Source organism: Carassius auratus, chromosome 9 (assembly GCF_003368295.1).
Source record: "Carassius auratus strain Wakin chromosome 9, ASM336829v1, whole genome shotgun sequence".
NCBI classification, from domain to species: domain Eukaryota; kingdom Metazoa; phylum Chordata; class Actinopteri; order Cypriniformes; family Cyprinidae; genus Carassius; species Carassius auratus.
Window position 1 is genome coordinate 15407327 of NC_039251.1, and position 19570 is coordinate 15426896.

The 19570-nt window shown below is 34.5% G+C and overlaps 2 protein-coding genes and 1 pseudogene across 3 annotated transcripts; all 3 read left to right on the forward strand.

Annotated features, from left to right (window-relative positions):
* The first annotated feature begins 218 nt into the window (after nt 1–218).
* Nucleotides 219–5552, forward strand: LOC113108042 (P2Y purinoceptor 8-like). The gene is made up of 2 exons (XM_026270869.1): nt 219–350; nt 4507–5552. Exon 2 carries the CDS (start codon nt 4521–4523, stop codon nt 5550–5552), a length of 1032 nt encoding a protein of 343 aa, XP_026126654.1. The 5' UTR covers nt 219–350; nt 4507–4520.
* Nucleotides 5553–8626: 3074 nt separating this feature from the next.
* LOC113108478 (N-acetylserotonin O-methyltransferase-like protein) lies at nt 8627–14599 on the forward strand. 2 transcript variants are annotated; one of them, XM_026271640.1, is made up of 14 exons: nt 8627–8763; nt 9173–9303; nt 9395–9526; nt 9626–9673; nt 9771–9835; nt 9927–9991; nt 10087–10195; nt 10485–10845; nt 11142–11316; nt 11550–11734; nt 11844–11976; nt 13422–13562; nt 13720–13842; nt 14140–14598. In XM_026271640.1, exons 2-14 carry the CDS (start codon nt 9211–9213, stop codon nt 14409–14411), a joined length of 1902 nt encoding a protein of 633 aa, XP_026127425.1. In that variant the 5' UTR covers nt 8627–8763; nt 9173–9210; the 3' UTR covers nt 14412–14598. The 2 variants fall into 2 exon arrangements, with proteins under 2 accessions (XP_026127425.1, XP_026127426.1); XM_026271641.1 differs by lacking the exon at nt 8627–8763 and having other exon boundaries at nt 9176–9303; nt 14140–14599.
* A 500-nt stretch (nt 14600–15099) lies between these two features.
* On the forward strand, nt 15100–18248 carry LOC113109318 (ADP/ATP translocase 2-like; annotated as a pseudogene).
* Nucleotides 18249–19570: the final 1322 nt, after the last annotated feature.

Here is a 19570-nt window from a genome sequence, read left to right on the forward strand (position 1 = left end):
GACACATCATTAATGAGAAAGAGAAACTTTGTAAAACTAAGCATGAAATTAGAGCAACTTCCTCTGTGGATGCTGTAAATTCAGTTTTGTTTGTGAATATCACTTAACTGATAAATTCATAGTTGTGATATCTTTGATGGTGAAACTGTATGTAATTTTAGAAGTGTGAGAAATGTAGGAAATTTTGGAAGCATGGAATATTTTTTTACATTTCACAAATGCTGCTATATTTTGATCGAAATGAGTAGTCAGGCGGTGTACTTCCTCTCATCAACAAGTTTCCTGCGTCTAACAGTTGTGCCAGATTAACTGCCATCAACACACAAGGGAAGTTGCACATGCTTCTTGAGGTATGTACACAAGCCTGATATATATCTTTTTTATTTCCTAAATATGTACAGATATACTTTCTTCTACTAGTTTCTGTGATAGTCCATTGTACGTCATGTGGTTTTCCCAAAAACATTATTGTAATTTCAGATTTTAGTGAAATTTTGAACATGTGCTCTGCTGTTAGTTAGAACAGATGAATTGTTACCTGAACGCTTTGCTGCTCTTGTCGAGGTAGAAGTGTCATGGTTCACTGAACGGATGAAAACATCAAAAATCTTAGGACAAAAGAATTACTCCAGATTTGACAATTATTTCAAACATTACAACTAAATCCCCTTTTGATACATAGGACAACAAATGTAACATTGTTACACTCCAAGAAAAATTAATTGATCATATACTATCAATGTCATTTCACAACAGAGAGCTCTTTTTGTTTTGACGTCTAGCAAGATGAGTCATGATGGTGTAACACCTCATGAGTGATGAGAAAGTACTGTGAGAATGCAAATAGATTTTACTTTGAGCCTTTATGATGTTGATACAATGGGCCTTGTCATGAGTTACTATGAGGATTTATATTCAAATCTAATTTAAAGTATGTGTGTTCATCTGGCAGTGGTTTCGTTTCAAACTATTTTAAATTAATTTCATGTAGTTGAATTCTGTTCTTCAACATACAAATGTTTTGTATGTTACCTTTTAGCTGCTTTCTGCTTCTTGAATTTGTAGCTGTTTTACTATTGACATTTCACTGGCAAGTTTAGAAAAGGCGCTTAACAGCAGGTTCCATTGTGACAACTTACTCCGTATAGTTGTCCATACAACTGAGGCAATATTTGTTAATGAACTTTTACAATAACTGTGAGAATGTTCAAGCTTTTTGTAGCCTAGGTGGTTTGTGGTTATCTGGAAACTGACTATATGGAAAAAATAAACATATTCTGAGATGTTCAAAGTGTGGCAGCTGCGGCTAGGTTGTTATCGTCACATAGGCATGGTTTCACTGCAAAAAAAAAAACATGTTATGTTAAAACAAAAACAAAAAAAACAAGCTTAGCTTGCAAAGCTAAGTGTGATAACAGTTTAGTAGTTTATACATTTTGTGATTTTGAATTAGGCAGATACCAAATTTAAAATGATAAACAGTACAGTCAGGTACAGTATACATCTGTTTGTACTGATGTGGGTGGCACTGTTTATGTGTTCTCCAGCAGTCGTGCTAGGAGCGCTTGCACAAAACTTGGGCTCAAAACACCCATATAAAAACATGTGAAGGATGCAACTGATGGACTTCAATTGCAGAAAAGAAATCTATATATAAATATATATATATATAAAAATACTATTATGTTAATCTAAAGCTGCATGACTTTCTTTCTTATATTGATACACTGAAAGTCAGCAATGTCCAATATTTTTTTGGACCCCAGCAGTCTTCAAAATATCTTTCTTGGTGGTCCTCTGCAGAAGGATGAAAGACATACTGTACAGGTTTTAAACAACATGAGCTGAATAAATGATTACTAGACTGAACTGGATTGAATTGGGGGCGTCCTGTCCCTCATCTAATAGATATTGCATATTTTCCCCAGTTGATTTACTATACTAAGAACTGCAAACATTTTTAATTGTAATTTAAGTCGGTTTTGTGTTTAATTGTAAGTTTTGTGAAATGCAAATGAGTCATGAGACACCTGTAATTAATTTATGTAATTATATTTATAATTACACTGTTGGCACATCTTTTAGATCTTAACCAACACTTTAACCTACCCATACAACCAAAACCGGTCCTTAAACTTTACCCGTATCCTACCTCAATAGCATTAAATTGTACTTATTTTTATGTAAGTACATAGTAGTTAAGGCCACCTAAAATAAAGTGGGACCAAATACTGTCAACAGCCAGAAAAAAAAATCACCTTATTGTTAGGAATAAATGTTGTATAAAATGAAATCTGGTGAATTATATATGACCCTGGACTACAAAACCAGTCACAGGGGTCAATTTCTTTAGATTGAGATTTATCGACATCTGAAAGCTGAATAAATAAGCTTTCCACTGATGGAATCTGAGGGTGCAAAAATATTGAGAAAATCAGTTTTAAAGTTGTCCAAATAAAGCTTTGATATATTTATAGTAGGAAATTTACAAAATATCTTCATCCAACACGATCTTTACTTAATATCCTAATGATTTTTTATATAAAAGAAAAATCTATACAATTTGACCCATACAATATATTGTTGGCTAATGCTATACATATGACTAGTTTTATGAAAAGTTTTTATAAAAAACTGTAAAAATACGATTATGAATAAAACTGTTTTGTGTAAGTGATACTAAAGTGGAGTTTGTAATTTAAATCTACAGACTCAAATTGATAAAGTACAATAAAGCAACACTTAAAAGTGTATTTTGCATGTTGTCTTACCACTAGTTTGGAAAAGCACTTCATAAAAAGCCAAATAGCCCAAAATCTGAAAATAATGTTTTTGCCTGTACACTCACTCACAAAAAAAAAAAAAAAAAAAAAAACGTTTAGTTGGCTTAGGTCAAAGTAAACATCAACAACTTTATCTCATATATATATATATATATATATCACTTTCATATATATATATATATATATATATATATATATATATATATATATATATATATATATGAAAGTGAAAGTTGTGACATTTGCCAAGTATGGTGACCCATACTCAGAATTGGTGGTCTGCATTTAACCCATCCAAATGGACACATACATTATTAAACTAAACAAGACAGATTTGTGTCTTTGTTTTTTGGATGTAACGTTTCGCCGCAAGTCTGCTTTAGGTTGCACAAAATTCAAAGAACTATAAAGCAGAAGATAAATGACTCAGAAGTGTAGGGTTGACTTTAAGACAGAGCTGGGGACACATTTTAGCCACTAACTTTATGTATTCAGTTTGAGTATGCAGAACGGTGGTGTACCCATAAGTTGGCATCATGACCTAAAAAAGACACATCAAGTCTATGAATATCTTTTAAAGAAACAAGGACACTGTTTCAGAAACATTTTCACGTAAAGCATTTGAAACTACAGCCCACCCGTACAATTGCAATCTGTGCAAGATAGCCGCACAAGAACTGTAATGACTATCGAATCTGATGCTGGCACACGCTGTGGCATCAGAATATTTTTTCACTTCCTTTGAAAAAACACAAAAAAAGTCCCTAGCTCGAGACTCTGTCCATGTGAATCATTTCAGTCAACATTTGTGAAACAGCTCTGAGACTTACGACGTATGGCTGTGATTTGTTGGTTAAATGTGACATGCATTGTGTGTACCTGCTGAAGTAGCATGTTTGGAAAGCACTTCCTGTTCACAGAAGTGCACCCCAATCTATTTGATGGTGAGAAGTAGCATCACTTTTACATTATATCTCATGTCTTTCCTGTGTGACTGCAGGGAGGTGTTTTCAACAAAACCAGTGTCACAGACATCTTAAAAATCTATACTAAAATCAAATAAAATATGAATTTATTTATTTTTTATTTAGAATTGTAAATTCTAATAAATAATGTTAATGTTAACATAAATATTAAAATATTTAGATCAATTAAATTAAATTCTCAGAAAAGAAAATGGTACAAAACCCCTTTGAAAACGTACTAATATATACCATTTAAGTAATACTATATACATTTTTGGTAATAATATGTACATTAAGGTACTAATATGCAGCCTTTAGGAGTAAATAACGTACAAAATGTACCTTTTGGAAGTGTACCATCCCAGCTTTTGTAAAAATGATTAAAATTGTAATCTTTATATCAGTCATCTATCACAATTTATGCATTTAAAAAAAAAAAAAAGATACATTTTCTTTTTGAAAAGAATCTTAAATGAAGCACTTAAAGTTCAACTACAGTGTAAAAATATGATTTTGTCAAAGTCGTAAATAAAATAGATCTTTGGAGTATTATATCAGTCTTTCTACTTCAAATGTTCCATTTTAATTCAGTGTTTTACTTCCTGTTTCTTTGTAATTATTTGTGAAATTTACTAGTAATTGTTTCTAGACCCAACAAATTAAACGAACCAACAGTGCAGATGTTTCTCACAATTTGAGTTTCAAGAGGTAAAATAATAGTTTATAGTATGGTGTAATCTCTCTGTCTCTTCAAACAGGTGGGAAAACAACCATGAATGACTCACAGGTCAACACCAAAATGGACAATGCCACCTTGGCCATGTTTGACAACAAATTGGCCGGTGAAATTGTGTCAGCCATCTATGTCATCGTGACCCTTGCCAACCTGAGTGGTAACGGAATCTCTCTGTTTCTGTTACTGATGCGCACCTCTCCGAAAACCCCCTCCATCATCTTTATGATCAACCTCACCCTCACTGACCTGATACTGGGCACTGTGCTCCCCTTTCAGATCGTGTACCAAATGCAGGGCTACAACTGGACTTTGGGTACAAGCATGTGCAATGTACTGACAGTGGTTTTCTATGCCAACATGTACAGCTCCATTTTATTCATGACTGCTATTAGCGCCGACCGCTACCTGGGGATTGTGAAACCGATGCTCTTCAGAGAGATGAGGAAGAGAAAAACATATGCAATTGGTGCTTGTATATTCATATGGCTGCTAGTCCTTGTGATTCTGAATCCGCTGGAACGCAACGACCTGACATATGAAGTAAAGGAGCGCAATATCATCACATGTTTTGATGTGTTGAGAAAGGACATGCTCCCGGGCATTGCTCACTGGGCGGGCTTCCTTTTTGGCTTGTTCATCATCCTCTTCCTCTGTCCGTTCATCATAACAGTGTATTGCTACATTAACATCATCTACGTCCTAGTCAGAAAGACCAACAGTCATCAGAAAGACCGTGCTGTGCGGTTAGCGTGCATCGTTCTGTTCGTGTACATTTTTTGTTTTGCTCCCAATAACATATTACTCTTGGCCCACTCAATCGCAAGGCTGTACTACGACAAGTCTCTCTATTTCTACTATAAACTCTCCCTGTCTCTTAGCTGCATTAATAGTTGCCTAGATCCATTTATTTATTATTTTGCATCGAAAGAGTTTCGTCGGAAGCTGAGGCAAATGCTGAGGTTGCAAACCCTCAGTATGGGAGAGACGCAAATGATTGAGGGTCGAAGAGAAAGCTTTTTCTCTGGCCGTACAACGAACAATGCAAATGAAGACTGTGACAACTTTTAACATTTCTTTTGGAAATGTTAAAAGTCAGGAAAAAGTCATGATTCAGATTTGCAGCGGTCACATGAGCACTGTTAAATGAGTCAGAGCACAAGCTCTAACCGCTAGACCACAGCTCTGATACAATTCCTAGTGTTTATAATAATATATTCGTAAATGCTAACTCATAGTAAGGGTCACTTCCTATATATTGGTTTGTTGTTATTGTTTTGTAGCATTTAGCTTTGGTTCTGCTTTGATTTCCTGGCTGAGCAGCCGAGGAAAAGCACGCTGCTCACATGCATTCAGGCAACGTGATGTTGTGTACCTTTTTTTTTTTTTTTTGGTATCAGACTAACCAAGTTCCTACTCACTGAAACTTTGACATATTTCTTTTGAACACTGATGTGTGGTTAAACTTAGCAGCGACTTCAATAATTTTTGATTTGACTTAATGTGGCAGCTATTTTAGATGTATTGCTAACCCATAAATTGTTTTTATACTGTAAAATATGCAGTTAATGTTCAGTTATTTTCTATAAACCAAAGTGTTTTAATATTTATTTTACTTAAGCTGTGTATAATGTGCCTGTATTATTACATTCTAATTCATTGTTATATGTTTGTTATTTGTTTTCATCGCTGGGCATTATTCTTCTGTGGTAACAATGTATACAAAGTCATACAGGGCATTTATTTTCTCATGTTATAATTAATAAATACATCTGAACAAACTGATTTTGTAATTATTGTCTTTCTAAGATTAAATATTACATATGGCTTATTCAACAAAATAAATGTTACAACCATTTATTTTTTTAAGGCTTATTATACTGAGAATGTAAACCACAGACGTCACACCGAGGTCAAGATTTTCTTTCAGTTCCTTTCTACGGAGAACTATGGTATGTCAAGTGAAGTATTGTACAAAATTTATTTTTAAAAAGGAAAGAAAAAATTAGTGTGTGACCTCAGTGGAAATAAAATAGCTTCCAGGAAATAGATATAAGTGGTCCCAGACCAATGTGAAATATACCGTGCTGAATGCTGAAGAAAATGCCCAGTGCAATGCTCAAAAAGGAAATAAAGCAGTTTGCAAATGCCACTTCAAAGTGCACTATGACAGGTGATGTTATGGTTCAAGTGTGTGTGAGAGAGAAAAAGAGAACCTTCTATAACAGATGCAGTTTTCAATTTGTAGTGGAGTGATAGATTTAAGTTGCTAGAAAAGCACGCACACACAATTTCTCTTTTTAACTGTAACTTATTTTAAAAGGTGAAACGTGATTCTAGAAAAAAACTTTGCAATGTTTTCCTTTCAAAGTAATGAATCTAGAGTATGTATATGAAAGTTTCATACTCATAATCTAGAGTATATGAAAGTTTCACTCTTTGAAATAAATTAAGCAAATTTTTAACTTTTTCATGATATTCAAATTTTTTGAAAAAATAAAATAAAAAAATAAAATCTTGTTCACAATAATGGGGAAGACTGTTTACTTGGCAGTGGTCCAGAAGATGATTATTGACACCCTTCACAAAGAGGGTAAGTCACAGAAGGTCATTAATGAAGTGCTGTATCAAAGCATATTAAATGCAAAGTTGACTGGAAGGACGAAATTGGGTAGGAAAAGTTGCACAAGCAAAAGGGATAACCACAAGCTTGAGAATACTGTCAAGCAAAATTCATTCCAACACTTGGGAGAGTGTCACAAGAGTGGACTGAAGCTGGAGTCAGTGCATCAAGTCACCACGCTCAGATGTCTTCAGGAAAAGGGTTACCAAGCCACTTCTGAAACTAATGCTGATTTCTTTTTTCCAGCAGGACTTAGCACCTGCCCATAGTGCCAAAACCACTTCCAAGTGTAAAAATAACAAAGAGTTGGTGTAATTTTAGTGGTAAGCTTTAGTCTATCATATCAATAAATAGGCTATGTTGAGTTATTGGGGAATACCCGTTTGTATTTTAAATAAAAATATAAACATAATTTTTTTCTTTTTAAGATATCCATAAACCAGAACTGAGAAAGCTTATAAGTAACTGACTATTATAATAAACATTTTATTTCTTTTGTTTTTAAATTTGTCTTGCATTCAGCGGTGTACTTTTACACTTTAGGTGAGCAACTCATCTCATCTTAGCCTACAACTATCAATTAAATTGCTTTAAGCTATTAATTTTGAGCAGTCTCAGTTTATATTCTTCACATGGTTTTATACACTCACCAACATATTTGTATTTTATATTATGAAACATAGCCTACCTGAAATATGTTTTTGGTTTAAAATGTATTTTATCTGCCATTTACTTAATACAAGTAAGATTAAATGGCGACATTATTGACTTATTGTACCCCACTTTCCTCTACATAATATAAATGGACAGAAATTTTATAAATGCTACCATGCCAACACAGTTTCTTGAACTTAGTTCAGAGTAAAAATTTTTGACTGAATTAGCCTCAAACCTATAATGTAATGTAACTACTGATGTAACATTTTATGTAATATTGGTGCCTTTTGTCATGATACAAGTCATTTCCTAAACTCCATTTACTTTTTTTCTCTTTTTTTATTAATGCAAGGAAAAAATACAGGGTTGAAATTTAAAAGATGTTTTTCGTAGCTACATAATACACAAAATATAAATAATATACATCATTTCACCTAAAAACAAAATAGAAAAAGCAGAAAAGGTAGGAAAAAAACATAAGAACTTTAGGGTAATACATATAACCATCAAATTTCTACTTGCTTTCTTATTTTCTGACAATGAAATGGTGTTAAGATAATTTTGAAATTCTTTCAAAAAACAAGAAAATTCGGAATGTTGTTGGTATGTATATATATATGATATGATATATATATATATATATATATATATATATATATATATATATATATATATATATATATATATATATTTATTTCAAATAAATTAAATAAAAAAGAGAAATGAATTAAATTTATAACAAAACCAGCATTGCTTTTAGTCAGATTCATAATGTCATAAAAGTTATTATTATTATTATTAATTAATTAAAAAAATATTTCCAAAGCTGTTCAGCATAATGACAAGTCCAGAATAAATGAAACTACACTCCATTGACACGTGGTCACGCAGAAGTGTCGTGACGTTGACAGGTAACTGCGCATGTGCGTGCGTGGTAGACTCCGCCTCTTCAGGATCTCTTCCTTTCAGTGCACTACGTTTAAGTGGAGCAAGCCTTTCCAGGTAAATGCTTAAAAAGATTAAAGATAAATTAATATTTACCTATTTTATACATGTGTAATTTGCTACTTCTGAATGTACTGATGTCAAAACATGAATAAATGAATACCGCTTTTCGACACGCTAAGTTCTTGCATGAACACACTGCTCTATAACTAGACCAAATACACTTCTAATGCAACTACACTAAGTCTAAGAAATGGATAGACTGATGTTTTCTGTTTCAAATAAACAACGATAAGAAAATTATGATCTGGACAAATTGTTGTCAAGCTCACCTTCAACCATTATCGAGGTTGCTGTCCCTGAGAACTCAGACTTTTGCTGGTTAAGCATATGATTTTTTCATGTCAGTGTATTAAACTTGTTGTTTTTGACATGCATATAGGTAAATTTTTCTCTCGATTTTCAGGATCAACCTCTGGAAGTGTCAGAAAGGAGAGGTGTAACATGCTGTTAAATCCAGTAATATCCAAGCTGAGTGGAAAGCTTGTTGTCCTAGCAAGTGCATCTCCACGACGTCTGGAGATCTTATCTAATGCTGTAAGTTTTTGAGATATTTTACTAGGTTTATACATGGACAATGAACTTTGAATGATCAGTGTTTCTCTTTTCTTCTGCATCGATGAGGCAGGGTTTACGGTTCGAGGTGGTTCCTTCTTGGTTTAAAGAAACATTGGACAAATCCTTGTTTAAGAGCCCATATGACTATGCAGTGGAGACAGCCAAACAGAAGGCTTTGGAAGTGGCTCACCGAATGCCATTTGTAAGTTGTTTATTTCTGAATGGGAGAAAGCAAATTTTAGTTTCTGACCATTTACTATGTCCCCTTTATTCTGTATAACTGTATATGTGCTTGATTCAGAAACACTTGAAACGTCCAGATGTTGTAATCGGAGCAGACACTGTTGTGGTAAGCAGCTGTATAATATAATGTAATAGAGATTCTACATATGATATTCTGATCGTAAAATTGCCTTGTTAAATTTGTCTTCTCTTTTCGTCCTCAGACAGTTGATGGTTTGATCTTGGAGAAGCCTACAGATAAACAAGATGCTTACCGTATGCTGTCTAGGTGCATTGAAATGTTTTGTTGTTGTCTTGAAGTGAGACGTTTATTACACTCATGCAGAAACTAAAATCTATTGAAATTATTGTTGTTTCAGGTTGAGTGGTAAGGAACACAGCGTCTTCACGGGTGTAGCTATTGTGCTCTGCCATGACAAGAGTGGTATGTGAAAGTTTAATGTATTTATTTTTACAATTAAAGTCTTGTATTTGTAAAACAGACAGATCATTTTAAAGATTAATACGTTTTCTATGCAGGTTCAGATACAGACTACAAAGTGGTTGATTTTTATGAAGAGACAAAAGTAAAATTTGCAGAATTATCCGAGGAGATGCTCTGGGAATACATCAACAGTGGAGAGCCCATGTGAGTTTATGTGTATTGATTTTCATGTTCTAAATGCATTAAAAACTGCGATCACGTTTGCTGAGCATGTTCAGTAAATTTGAACTTGCTGAACCTGTGGAATTCGGACCTTTATAGAGTTAGTCATTTTTGTGTTTGCTTTGACGTGTTGAAAATGACAAGGGGAAATTCAGCAAGGTACATTTTTGAGTAAGGGAGTCCACTTTGAGTAAATAAATCAATTTTCTGTGCTCTGGCATTGCAGAATCTGATCAATGATGAGACTGACAGATTTATCTGTGCTTTACAGGGACAAAGCTGGTGGTTATGGGATCCAGGCTTTGGGTGGCATGCTGGTGGAGTATGTGAAAGGAGATTTTCTTAATGTGGTAGGCTTCCCTCTTAACCACTTCTGCAAGCAGCTGGGGTTGATTTTTAACAGCCCACATGAGAGTCCAGCCCATAAGGTCAAACGGGAATCAGATGAGGCTTGGTCTCTGGTTAACAGCCTGTCTGAAGGTGCCACAAACGGGGAGGTTGAGCTATTGGAAAATGGTAAAGATGTCAGTCAATCGTCAATGCAAGAACAGAATGTAATTGGGCCGGAGTTCAGCAGACAGGACATCCCCCACAGTATCATCAGCTTACTGGATGGGTTCAAAGCTTCCAAGGTAATCATGATTCTTTACACGTTAAAGAATAGTTAACTTATGCCAGAGTGCAATTTTGGTAAAAACTCTTCTTGTGTTCATCAAAATTTAAAAGCATTTAGGTTTAGACCAACACATCAGCAAGTCAATAATGACAGAATTCTTACTTTTGTGTGAACTACACCTTTAATATTTTAACTTTATAACCTTCCTATTATGCTGTCAGTGCATTCCTTTAAACACGAACCATTAAATTACAAATGATTTATCAATGGGGAAATGTGTGGTAACTGCTCTGCAATGCATTTGTTTATCAGACTCTATTCACAGCATCCAAACTGAAGGTGTTTGATGTACTGAACAGCTCTAACAGTCTGACCTTAGAAGAGGTAGCTGGCCAAATCAACGCCTCTGTATTAGGCACTGAGAGGCTTTTGGAAGCTGCTGTCTCTTTAGGTCTTCTAGAACGGGTCAAGCAGCAAAATACCAGTGGTAAGGTTTACATACTGCCGTTTTAGAAATCGCATGTGGTTTTCCTAAATGCGAGTTCTGAAACCTCTATGCTCATTGTCCATTTTTATAACTGACAAGCACTATTCTCTGTTCATTAAGGCAAGGCACTTGCATACATGCATTTCCTCCTACTGCTTGTTTATTACATGTTCTCTTCATTGTCATGTCCGGAGGTGGACTGTAAATCTAAAATTGTTTATTGTCTGTTGCAGTGTATAGAAATACAGAACAGGCCAGTCGCTTCCTGGTATCAGACAGCCCTGAGTCATTGAATGGGTACATTCTCCACTGCAATGATATGGTGTGGCCTCTCTTCAGCCATCTAGAGAACGCTGTCAGGGAGGGCACCAGCCAACATGAGCGAGCATTTGGGAAGAAGAATGAGGATGTGTTTCAGGTAAACGCGAGTTAAACGCATCTGCTCATCTCATATCACCTATGGATCATGCATTTTCACAAGCTATTGAGATTTCAGTATTAAGTAGAACTGCTTTGTTGGTTTCTAGGATGCCTACTACAGTAAAGATGAAGTTAAGATACGATTCATGGATGCAATGCACAGCATCGCAAGGGTGACTGGAAAAGATGTGGCAACAGCGTTTGATCTTTCTCCCTACAAAACAGCTTGTGACATTGGAGGTATATGATTTTTACCTCAAAATAGAGACAGATGGTAAAATAAAGGCTATCAATTGGTTCATTTTCAGCTATACTGATTAACCAAATGCAGGCTATAAAAATGTTTTCATGGGCAGCCTTAATATATCAGGTACGTTTCAAAATCACTAAAAGAAAATATTAAAAAGTCGAGAAATTAAATGTTTAATTCAAATATGAATTCAAGAAGAAAATCAATAAAAGAACATACTCTCTCAGCTTTTTTTCCCTAACGTTCAGGATTATTAAAAACAAACAAACAAAAAAACAGATCAAAACATTGCGTGCCTGACTTCCCATTGAGATGTGAGCGAGTGACCGCGAGAATGCACAGATATGATGTGCAGAAACCACCGTCACACTGCTGTCTTGCATAATTTGAGATTTCACTAGAGCGTAGTGCATGCATATTTTATTATGAAAGAGCTTGTTCTCAAAAGCTGCTTATCTGAAAAGGAGTTGCAAGCTTGATATGCAAATTATATATGCTTCTTATTACCAGTATTCTCAGGGGCCTTTTATGCCAAGGACATCTGTATTTTTTGTATCCGGTTTAATCTCTTTATCTGCTTTAACGTAAATTTAGAGCTAGAATTTATTTTCCACACAGACAAAAAAAATGCAAGTAAATTTATGCAAGTAAAGAATGTGACAGAATTTACAAGTGCCAAATACAGAAACACTAGGAAAAATGTACTGACAGCTAACATATCCAAATTATTCTGATGAATCTGTATATGTGTTCTTGTGATTATGTGCGGCGTGTGCGTGCACGTATCATTGTATCTAGGTGTGTGGGTGGAAGCATACAAATCATTGAGTATTTAACACATTTATAACAGAATAAAAATACCATTTAAAACTGAGGTTAGCAAAATTACTTTAAAAAAGGAAAATCAATTAATGTATTTAAATACAGCAAAGATGCATTAAATTGAATTTAAAATGACTGTAAAGACATTTACGGAGAAAAATGCTATTCTTTAGAACTTTCTATTCACTAAAGAGTCATAAAAAAACAATGGTTTCACAGTTTCTGCAGAAATATTAAGCAGCACAACTTTACAACATTGATGATATAAAGAAATGTATCTTGAGCACCAAATCAGAATATTAGACTGATTTCTGAAGGATAATGTGACACTGAAGCCTGGAGCCATGGTTGCTGTAACTTCAGCTTTAAATCATAGGGCTAAATTACATTTTTAAATGTTTTGAAATAGAATATGGTTATTTTGATTTAAAATTTTCACCACACTATTACTGTTTTCACTGTATTTTGATAAAATACTGTAAATGCCAGTTTGTTGAGCATAAGAAACTTCTGAAAAAACATCAGAAAATTTCAATAATTTGAGGTGTAGTCTAGAGTTATGAATTATATATATTTTATGAGCATTTTAGAAAAGCATTCTGTTCTCACACAGGTTGCACTGGTGCCATGGCATATGAGTTTACAAAAGCGCATCCTGGACTGTCGGTTATTGTATTTGACTTGCCCCAAGTCATTGAGATGAGACGCCACTTTCAGCCTAAAGAAACTGATGACAGAGTTTCATTTGTTGCAGGTCAGTGAAGACTTTATATTAACATTTTTACAATGAAGAATTTTACAGTGTATTTGTTTCATGCTTCATACATCCAGAGTAATTTGCAAAAGGCATTATGAAAATCTTAACTCTTTTTTTTTCTCACTTTTTGGTTTTCTTTCCATTTGCACCATAGGAGATTTCTTTAAAGATGATCTACCTAAAGCAGACCTGTATGTTCTTGCACGAATCCTCCATGATTGGTCTGATGAGAAACTGCATGTATTATTGAGTAAACTGTCCAAAATGTGCACACCAGGTACGTGCTTTAAAACGTGACATTATTAATGTGTAAGCCTGATTCTGACATATCAAACTTTTTGATTCCAAGGACACTCTAATATGATGATCCCTTTGTAAATGGCCCCTTAGCGCCCCCTGGGGGTATCTTCAGCCCAGTTTGTGAACTCGTAGACCGATTGATTTCTACAGTATAAACTCTATCGTAACATTACTTGTTCCTTTAAAGTATTTTGAATTGTGCAAACTTTTTTTTTTTTTAAATCAAGGTCAAAGGTTTAAATGTTTGGTTTATGAATTTATTGCTACCGAACAGGTTGTGGGCTTCTGGTGTCTGAGATTTTTCTGGATGAGGAAAGGAAAAGGCCAAGCCGGGCCCTGTTGCAAGCTCTCAGTATGACAGAAGGAAAGCAGAGGAGCCCCACCGAATACAGTGACTTACTGGAGAAGCATGGCTTCACTCCCAAACACATCAAACACACAGATAACCTGCTGGATGCCATGCTGTTTGTGAAAGAAGACCCAAATAATAAAAGAACATTACTAGGCTGTTCTTCAGCATCCATTGAGACTGCAGAACTTGAGTGATATAACACCTACAGCATTTTGGAAACACTACTGGTGACTAATTGTAGTTCAGTGTTTTAGCTGTGTTCAAATATTATTAACGTTTCTGACCTAAATACTCAAATTAAGTATTTGTACATAATTGTTATTAATCACAGAAACAGTTTTTAACTGTGAATGTTGTTAATTGAATTAAATATGGTTCTGAATCAAAAAACAGCTTCTTGTCTTTAGCTTTTATAGGGAGGAATGGGGTTTGTAGTCCTATAGGGAATAGATTCAAGAGCAATATTTCATAACTAAGGGTTTTAAGTGAAAAGCCTAAGTACAAAGGTACTGGTAATTCAGCTCTGGTTTTGTATGTTGGTTTATAGTTAAAATCTCTTAGATTGGCATAATATGATATGATATATGTAATCAATAAGAATTTTAACTAACATGATATAATGGAAAATTCATTAAGCTATTAATTAATTTGGTATAGCATGTCATTAAAATGTAAGTTCTCTGTTGTACACAGACCGTATGGTTGTACACAGCGTCTTTACTCTACACACTAGTAATTCGGGAGAATATATCGCGAGAAACCTCGAGAGTTAGCGCAGTGTGTCCGCCGCAGCATCCTCATCACTTTCCGCTCTACCTCCTGCTTCTGTCGGCACGTTCAGTATATCGTGTTTATAATACACTAAGGTTAAGTATTATCGTCATGGCTGATGCTGCACTTTCTTTTGCTAAAGACTTCTTGGCCGGTGGGGTCGCAGCGGCTATTTCCAAAACTGCAGTCGCGCCAATAGAGTTAAACTGCTGCTGCAGGTGAGATTCATCATCTCGACTTCTCTTCACTCACTCTACCGTGATGCATGCTAATTTATAAACCCTTTTCTCTCTTATTTAATAATAACCACAAAGGAATGTATTTTTTTTATTTTATTTTAGTGGCGAGTTGTCGGTCTGCAACATCCTCATCCTTGCAGCATGTCAACTTTTGGTAAATGGTAAATAGATAGATTTTAGTAACCCAAATGTACCTTATTTTAAGGCCAAACCGTGAATTTCAAGTAGCTTGCCCCTTGCAGTCTGGTCTCCTGTTGCAGGCCCATACTTCATGCATTTGGCCTGATTTTTGCCAAGAAATATAAAATCAGAAGAAAATCATGTCAGAACTATACGCTATCATACAAACGATTTAAAAAAAAAATGTTTTTGTAAGAAGTCTTTTAGGCTCATTAATGCTGCATTTATTTGATTTAAAATACAGTAAAAACAGTAATTCTGTGAAATATTACTATAATTCAAAGTAACTGTTTTCTGATTTAATATATTTAATTTAGCCTATTCCTGTGATAGCAAGGCTGAATTTCCTGCAGTCATCAACAGTCTTATGTCACATGATCCTTCAGTAATCATACTAATATGCTGATTTTCTGCTGGAGAAGCGTTTCATATTATTATCAAAGTTTCTGTGGAAACTGTGATACGCTATAGGCTACTGTTCAAGCATTTGGGGTTAGTAGATTTACCAGATTTAACTGATCAAAAGTGATATTAATGATATTTGTAATGTTATCAAAACACTTCTGTTTAAAAAAAATGGTCTTCTTTCGAACTTCCTATTCGTCAAAGAATTTTAGGAAAATTTATTATGGTTTCCATAAAAATATTAAGCAGCGCAGCGGTTGTCAGCATTGATAATAAGAAATGTTGCTTGAGCAGCAAATCAGCATATTAGAAGGATATCTGAAGGATCGTGAAAACAGAAATAATGGCTGCTCAAAATACAGCTTCAGCGTCATCACAGAAATGAATAACATTAATTAGAAATTGTTTTATATGAACTGCTAAAATAGGTTATTTTAAATGGTAATAGAATTTCACAGTTTTCTGTATTTGAAATGTTGCTCAAGGACAATCAAAAGACAATAAATCAATCCAGATATCATGTATCTCACAGTCTTTTTATGTTTCATTTTATAGGTACAACATGCCAGCAAGCAGATCAGTGCAGACAAACAACACAAAGGTATTATGGACTGTATTGTGAGGATTCCTAAGGAACAAGGCTTTGCTTCCTTTTGGCGTGGCATCCTAGCCAACGCCATTCACTATTTCCCCACACAAGCCCTCAACTTTGCCTTCAAGGACAATTACAAACAGGTATTCTTGGGTGGTGTTGATAAGCACACGCAGTTCTGGCGATACTTAGCTGGCAACTTGGCCTCCGGTGGAGCTGCAGGAGCCACTTCCCTCTGCTTCATCTACCCCCTGGATTTCGCTTGAACCCGCTTGGCTTCAGATGTCGGCAAAGCCGGCAGCACCAGAGAGTTCAATGGGCTGGCCCACTGTCTGGTCAAAATCTTTAGGTCAGACAGGTTGCGGGGTCTGTATCAGGGCTTCAACATCTCTGTCCAGGGCATCATTATTTACAGGGCCGCCTACTTCGAAATCTATGACACTGCTAAAGGTAATAGGTTTGTGCTTCAGATGATGTGATTTGCAGGGTTACAAGTAGAATTTTAAAATTAGAAAAAATAATTGAAGCTTTTATTAGAAAAGCAAATACTTACTATGAATCTTAGACTGACAAAGCCTTGTTTGAAAAAGGTTGTTTTAGTGTTGTAGTATTTATTCATAATTTTAATTAGTACTTTTTTAAAAATAATAATAAAAAATAAAAATATTCTCAGTATAAATAACATTGGTTTTACTAGAAAAGCAAATGCAAACTATAAACCTTGGCTGGACAAAGCCTTGGTTGAAAATGGTAAATTATGTTATATTATATTATATTATATTTTAAATGAGCTTTTTATTAATTTAAATGAGTATTTATTAACATTTTGAGTTAGTTTTTCTTTTTATGTTTTCAGTTTCCATTTAGCTTTATTTTTATTTTTTTTAAGTTTTACATTTACATTTAAATTTATTCATTTAGCAGACACTTTTATCCAAAGCAACTAACAAAAATGTTCTGGAAAGTGCTTTTGTGCGATGGTACCATGAGGCGTCGCTTTACTCATAGATCTCAGATTTCTGGAGGGGATGTAGAGTCTCAAAAGTGAATAGAAGTAGGCGGGTGCAGTTTTAGTCATTTTAGAACTTTAGATTAACTTCAGTTTCCAATTTGTATTTTATTTCAGCTTTTTTTTCAGTGAATGGAAACTATTTGTAATGGATTTACTTAAAAATAACAACACTAGTTTTAAAATGTTAAAAAAAAAAAAAAAGTAAAAAAATTGTATAAAGTTTATATGTTATCATATTTTTTGGGGACTGGGGTGAAAGATCACTTCATTTCCCAGAATGCATTACCTGTGTTTTACTGTTACAATTCAGTATTCAGAATTGCAGCTCCTCTTTCTGTCATTGTAATTTAACTTGTGATATGGCCAGTTCAAGTCAATATCCTCAAATCTTCATATACAGTCTATAAGAAACATGCATGTATAATTGTGTGTGTTGCTGTGCAGGCATGCTTCCCGACCCGAAGAACACCCATTTTGTGGTCAGCTGGATGATTGCACAAACCGTGACAGCAGTGGCTGGCGTGGTGTCCTATCCATTTGACACTGTGCGGCGTCGCATGATGATGCAGTCCGGCCGCAAAGGAGGTACACAACAGACATACTCAAACATATGCACTGTTCTCCATCAAGTGTGCATTTATTGCAACTCAGGCCTTTGTCTTTTGTTTTCCCAGTGGATATTATGTACACTGGAACCCTTGACTGCTGGAGAAAGATCGCTCGTGATGAGGGTGGAAAAGCTTTCTTCAAAGGGGCTCTGTCTAATGTATTCAGAGGAATGGGGAGCGCATTTGTGCTCGTGCTTTATGATGAATTCAAGAAGTTTGTTTAAAAAATATGTGCTAAAAGATATTTGTCAAGCTTTAACCAAACTCTCTCCACTTACGCACAGATGTGGTCTTGGTTAAATTGTGTTTAATGCCAAAAGCAATTACCCCATATTTTTCAAACTATAAGTTGCACCTAAGTATAAGTCGCACCAGTCCAAAAAAACGTCATGACGAGGAAAAAAAACATATAAGTCGCACTGGACTATTAGTCGCATTTATTTAGAACAAAGAACCAAGAGAAAACATTACCATCTACAGCCACGAGAGGGCGCTCTATGTTTTCAGTGTAGACTGCAGGAGCACTGAGCAGCATAGAGCGCCCTCTCGCGGCTGGAGACGGTAATATTTTCTATTGGTTCATTTCTCTCGGTTCATGTCAAATTAATTTTGATAAATAAGTCGCACCTGACTATAAGACGCAGGACCAGCCAAACTATGGCTATATTATATATATATATAGATAAAATATAAAAATTGTTAATATAAGGGAAAGGTGTTATTTAAATAATTTAAAATGTATAAACTACTGGTCAAAAGTTTGGGATCAGAACAATTTTTACAGCAGTTTCTTATGCTCATCAATGTGGCATTTTTTAAAATCAAAAATACAGGAAAAAATGTAATATTGTGAAATATTATTATGATGTAAAATAACGTTTTCCATTTTAATATACATTAAAATCGTATTTATTCCTGTAATGCGAAGCTAATTTTTTTTTAAAGAAATTTAAACTTTTATTCATCAGATATGTGTTAAATTGTTTTATTTTGTTAAAAAAGATTTATATTTTGAATAAATGCTGTTCTTTGGCAGCAAAACTTGCCAACATTGTTTTTATTTATTTATAATAAATCAGCATATTAAAATGATTTCTTAAGCATCATATGAAACTTCATATTAGAGTAATGACTGATATAAACTCAGCTTTGCGTCAGAAATAAATGAGATTTTTTTGAAAGATATTCAAATAGAAACCATTATTTTATATTGTAATACCATTTTGCAAGATTACAGTTTTTTTTCTGTATTGACCAAATAAATGCAGTCTTGATGAGCTCAAGAGACTTGAGTTTATTGATTTTATCTATAATATTGCTTCATAAATCTTAGCCATCAATACCATGCAATACCACAACACCTCCTCAAGATGGCACAATGGCATTTTGTCCTGCATTTATTCAGTACCATGTTCTTTGTAGTCGCTCAGCACAGTTTTTCAGTTCTTCAGGCAAGGGCTGTGGTAACAAGGGTATACAATATCACCCTCAAGAAAAAAATGTGGAGTTCAAACACACAGAATAACATTCAACACTTTAAACGTTT